This window comes from Phaethon lepturus, unplaced genomic scaffold (assembly GCF_000687285.1).
Source record: "Phaethon lepturus isolate BGI_N335 unplaced genomic scaffold, ASM68728v1 scaffold4843, whole genome shotgun sequence".
In the NCBI taxonomy this organism is placed as follows: domain Eukaryota; kingdom Metazoa; phylum Chordata; class Aves; order Phaethontiformes; family Phaethontidae; genus Phaethon; species Phaethon lepturus.
In genome coordinates this window covers 966-5811 of record NW_010526909.1, presented here as the reverse complement: position 1 = coordinate 5811, position 4846 = coordinate 966, and the positions used below count along the sequence as shown (strand labels likewise).

The window sequence follows — 4846 nt, the reverse complement described above, 5'->3', positions numbered from 1 at the left end:
CTTCAAACTTTTAACTTACCTGCCCACTGTTAGCCAAGTCATCCACAGACAGAGAAGGATCCAGCCTCAGGGATAACCCAAAGTCACAGAGACAGCAGGTTAAATCATTTTTAACCAGGATATTGGAACTCTTTAGGTCTCTGTGCACGATAGGTGTTTTGGGGCGACCACAGGGTGTGTGATCACTATGCAGATGGGCAATCCCTCGGGCCAAGGACCCACCCAGCTTCCAGAGGTCCTCCCAGCTGATAATGTGCCGTGTGAGATATTCCTGCAAGTTTCCTCTAGCATGGAAGGCAGTGATCAACCAATACTGTTTACCAAGATCTGTCTTACGCTCCTCTGCAGTCAAGAATTGGAGGATGTTCTCATGCTTGAGGTTTGCATCTGAAAAAATGTCTTTCTCAGTTTTCCAGGAGGCATATTCTTCATAGGGGAAAATCTTGACTGCCACAGTTTCATACTGCTCTGATGTGTTTTGCTTCAATTTGGCTTTATACACTTCAGCAAACCTTCCTTTGCCAACAACAATGTCCAATTCAATGGGCAGCAATTCTGTGTTGTGGTTGATGTTATTGGCACAGGTAGAGCTGATGTCTGAGCGGTCATCATCTAACATAATGGCACAAACATCACTGCAGTCCTTATGTTTCCTGGGCTTAACATTCTTCTCCCATGCCTTGTTGAGCTTCCTCTTCTTATGAGTGCGGTAAGCATAAAAGATAACAATCACAGCAACAGAAATCACCAGTAATGGGACAAGACTTATGATTGTGACTTTGGAAATTTCATCTTTCTCCTCTGGCTTATGAGGGTCATCTATAAAGAAGAACAGAAGGCAGGCATACATTGAATGTACATATACAGGAGGCTGTCATTAATTATAGTTTTTATCCAGAGTGCAATACATGATCTTCTCCACTAACAGTAAATAATAAAAATTGACACTGCTTTCTTACTTCAAAATGTTGTTTTGCATATAGGCCTCCATTTACCAGGACTGCCCTGTCTGCTTATTTTAGAAAAAGCCAGAACTGAATGAGCAAGAACCTAATGTAATTTAATAGCTTTGTTCTTCTCTCAGGCTCTTAATACATTATGGATGAAACCTTCACTTTCTTCAGCCAAAGTCTCCTGCACCTCCTCTGTTGATGTACTCTTGACAAATCTGCCCATTTAACCAGTAATTACTAGAACACATAAATTTTCAGATAAATAAATAGACAATGCAGCATGTGAATTCCCACTTGCCCAGTTATCAATCCAGATCCGGTATATTTCATCAGGATCCATGCAAAGACAACTTCAGGAAACCTGTCCACACACAACTACTGCATGTTAATATTCAAGCACAATACGTATGCCTGCATGCACATCTGAGAAACAAAAGCCATTCTCATACTTTGATATATGTGCAGGAGCGTTGCTAGAACAAATTCGAACACCTGTGTGTACACAGGTGTTTGAATCCTGCAGGCACAATCAGGCATGCATGACACATCAGAATTGTCACCCCCCCACGTACTTTTTGCATGGATTTATGTATTTGAAAAGTTCCTCTGTGTGTCACTTGCTGGCTGTACACTGGCTGTTCTGTTGTAAAGCAGTAGATGGTTCACTCCAAACGCCCTAGCTGGTGCAGTCCACACACTAACACATTCTTAGGACAAACATATAGGGAACAGAAGAACAACAGGGACATGCTCTAGAACAGGGAGATGTTCTGGGAATGGTACAGATCATTATTCTAGAGGTGAGAGCTGCTCTGTCACCTGTAGAAGTTACCTTCTAGTTCAGTATTTCTTAGGGAAGACAAACAGTTTAAAAGGGAACAGTTGTATTCTGAAACTAGATTAAAGAAGGAGGGTCAGAGTTTATCTGAACCCAATTTGATCGGACACACGGAAATGTACTCTCCCAGCCTCTTTTTTTCCTTTGAGTCAGAGCAAATGTACTGTATTATCTTTCCATGAGGGAGGGGATTGATTGGAAGGAGCCGTGGGAGTTTAACCTGAACAGACTAAAACAAATGAAGCTTCCACCAGCGTTAAGCAAGTGGCTTGTGTTGGCAGCACGACACTGGCGGATGCTTACAGCAACGTCGCTGACTCAGGTTCTGTGTATCAGGCCAAATAAGACCATATGAAAAGGAAAAGTTTAATAAGCTCTGAAGGGAAGTTGCCACTAACTACATTAGCCACAAGCCTCTGCCTCCCCTACTCTGTGCCTCTCAAAATGAAGGTGAGCAATGCTGAAACGGGTAGGGGAGAAGATTTTACGATTGGAACAAGCGCTACCTCTGATCCTCCAATTTCTCTTGTAATCACTTTTCCATTGGAAACACAGTTAGCTGGCAAGAAGCAGGAGCCATCAGCTATTCAAAGGCAGGTGATGGGACATCTGAAGAGTATATTCTTCTTTATTTGGCAGAAAGCCTAAATCCTGAACCAGGATGTGCTTCCTCTGTTTGAAACGTTCGTCAACCAGATGTAAGGCAAGTAATTCAATTCTAGTCTTTCTCATAGGGTTTCAAGGAAGAGGAAGTGCCTTTCTAGCACTGACTTTCCTGGCTAGCACAGGTCAGTGGCATTCACTACCAACACCTACAAAGAATGCATTTCCTTCATTTATACAAAAGAGCGTTTTAAACCAATCCTTTCTTCCACACTCACGTGAACCACAATGCTTATCTCAAGTGATAGCCCTTGGCAACAAAATGTTTGTAAATTTTAAACTTTTTAAAATTTAAATTAAAAAGTACTTAAAAATTCATCACAGATTACAGGCACCCCTTCTGCTTTTCAACACGTTGAAGAGGGGGAGAAAGCCTCAGGTTTTGTTATGGCCCTTACTGGGGGAATATATTTAGAAATCCAATGTCACTGCCAGTAAACAGAAGATTTGCATTGCTTATTCCCATGTGCATTCTTCGCTCTCAGAAAATCTGCTTTACAAAGAACTTGGGAAACACCCCAGCGGAGGAGAACTGACTATGTTGCAGGATGGCTGTTTCGGAGTTTTGGCTGCAAGCAGACCACAACTGCATGAATGCAACTATGATCTGTAACAATCAGATAACATAGTTTTGGTGAATGTGTGGGGTTCTGTTCTGTTGTTTTTTTCTTGATCACAAGAAAGCATGTTTGAAGTTTGGACTCTGCTCTTGGAACTGAGTAATATGTCATCTATACCATACTTCTTAATAAAAATGAACATGCCCTTTAGGGCCATTTAAGTCCTTTTTCTTTGCCACAGAGCTGTAATATGTAGCCCAGACATCTGAAATACAAATGACTTTCTAAATGAGTGAGAAAAAAAACAAAACATACTAGTTCTCTTTCAAATTTCTCGCCATGAGTCCGAGCAGCTGGAGGTAGTTGGGTGCATGTTCAGCTCTAAATGAGAAGAAACTCACACAAAAACTGCCACTCCTTGACTGTTACAGCTACCTGTGTGAGGGTCTGTGATCACTCCTGTAAAGCCCTAGAGCAGGCTGTATTATTTTGGCCTACAGCTGAGAAGTCTCCAGCAGACTTCACAGCCCCTTTGGCTCTTCCTCTTTTTTGCACAAGAGAAAGCTCTGCTTGTGGTGCAGAGGAATTTCTGGGTGGAAGACAGAAACTGTTGATGTTGCAAATGTCACTTGAAAAAGAATGAAAAAAAATATTTTAATCAAAGCAGAAGCTGAGCAGTTTGGCCACTTCCCCTGAGCACCGTACTGTCCTGCACCCCTGCTGCAAAGTGACACATCCGCTTTGGCACAGTTCCTTGGAGGAAGTAGGGAGGCAGCGGGTGAAAAGCGTACAGTGGCACGTCCCCACCTAAAGCGACAGGGGCAAAGGGTGTGCTCATTTTCAGTTTTTAAGACACTAGAGAAGTCCCACTCAAGGCTTGGGACGTGCAAGAATGAGCACCCAACAGGGAGAACTGAGTGCCAGGACTGACAAGGCTGAACCCCAAGCTTAGGAGGGGACTGAGCTGCCTGCCAGCAGAATTAAAGGGGACAGCAGCAGCAAAGAGCTGGTGGCACTGAGGGTTGGTCCAAGCAAGGCACTTCTGGAACTGCCTTTGATTTTGACCGCTGATATGAGCAGTACAAAATCAGCCCTTCCAGCACAATCTAAGGTTGGGGTACTTCTCTGTTGAATCTGTGTACAAAGTCAGGGCAGGATCAAAATTCAGAGCATATCTCTATGTTTGCATAGTGGCTAGCCAGCATTTTCTGGCTTGACTGCAGGAATTTGAGAATAAATATGTTCATTTGCTTATAAATAAATACCTATGACTCAAGCCCCACAATTTCAAAAATGGGAGTGCAGCTTCCTCTTTCTAAGCACTGGAATGAGCAAAACCTGGCTGCACAGGCAGGCAAGAAAATGGTTAAAAGAAACAGCCTTTCAGGTTTTGCAAATGTGCTCCTAAATAACTTTCCCCACCCAGAACTATTATTTAGGCAGATCAGTCCTTTCTTAAGCTTCAAAAGAGCCTATTAATATAGCATAACAATAGAGAAGTTGAGCTAAAAGAAAGCTTCCTGTATGTGGTTTAAACTAAGCACAAGCCATCTGCACAACCCCTAACACTACCTAAGCCTTTAGGGAATAGGGCTCAGGTGCCAAGAAAATGGAAACACTGTACAGCCCCTATTCAAGTCAGGAAGCTTCAAAGCACAACATGGTTTTGCCTGCAAATTCTTTAGGTTGGGTTAGGTGCCTTTGATTGAACTTTGGTGTCGCTGAACCTCGGAAACAAGAAATACAACAACTGCAATAAAATTAGGACCCATACTTCAACGCACAGGGCAGCAGAAATGCACAGCCAGTCCTGACAGAACTACTTCAGTGCT

The 4846-nt window shown here is 42.8% G+C and overlaps 1 protein-coding gene across 1 annotated transcript in view; it reads right to left on the bottom strand.

Moving 5' to 3' along the window:
• LOC104617793 (TGF-beta receptor type-2) overlaps positions 1 to 3821 on the bottom strand; it is a gene marked incomplete at its 5' end in the record, with an annotated part of 19994 nt that extends 16173 nt beyond the window's left edge. The window contains 2 exons of the mRNA XM_010283210.1: positions 20 to 819; positions 3720 to 3821. Of these exons, the coding sequence (XP_010281512.1) occupies positions 20 to 819; positions 3720 to 3821 (902 nt within the window). The remainder of the gene's footprint in view (positions 1 to 19; positions 820 to 3719) is intronic.
• Positions 3822 to 4846: the final 1025 nt, after the last annotated feature.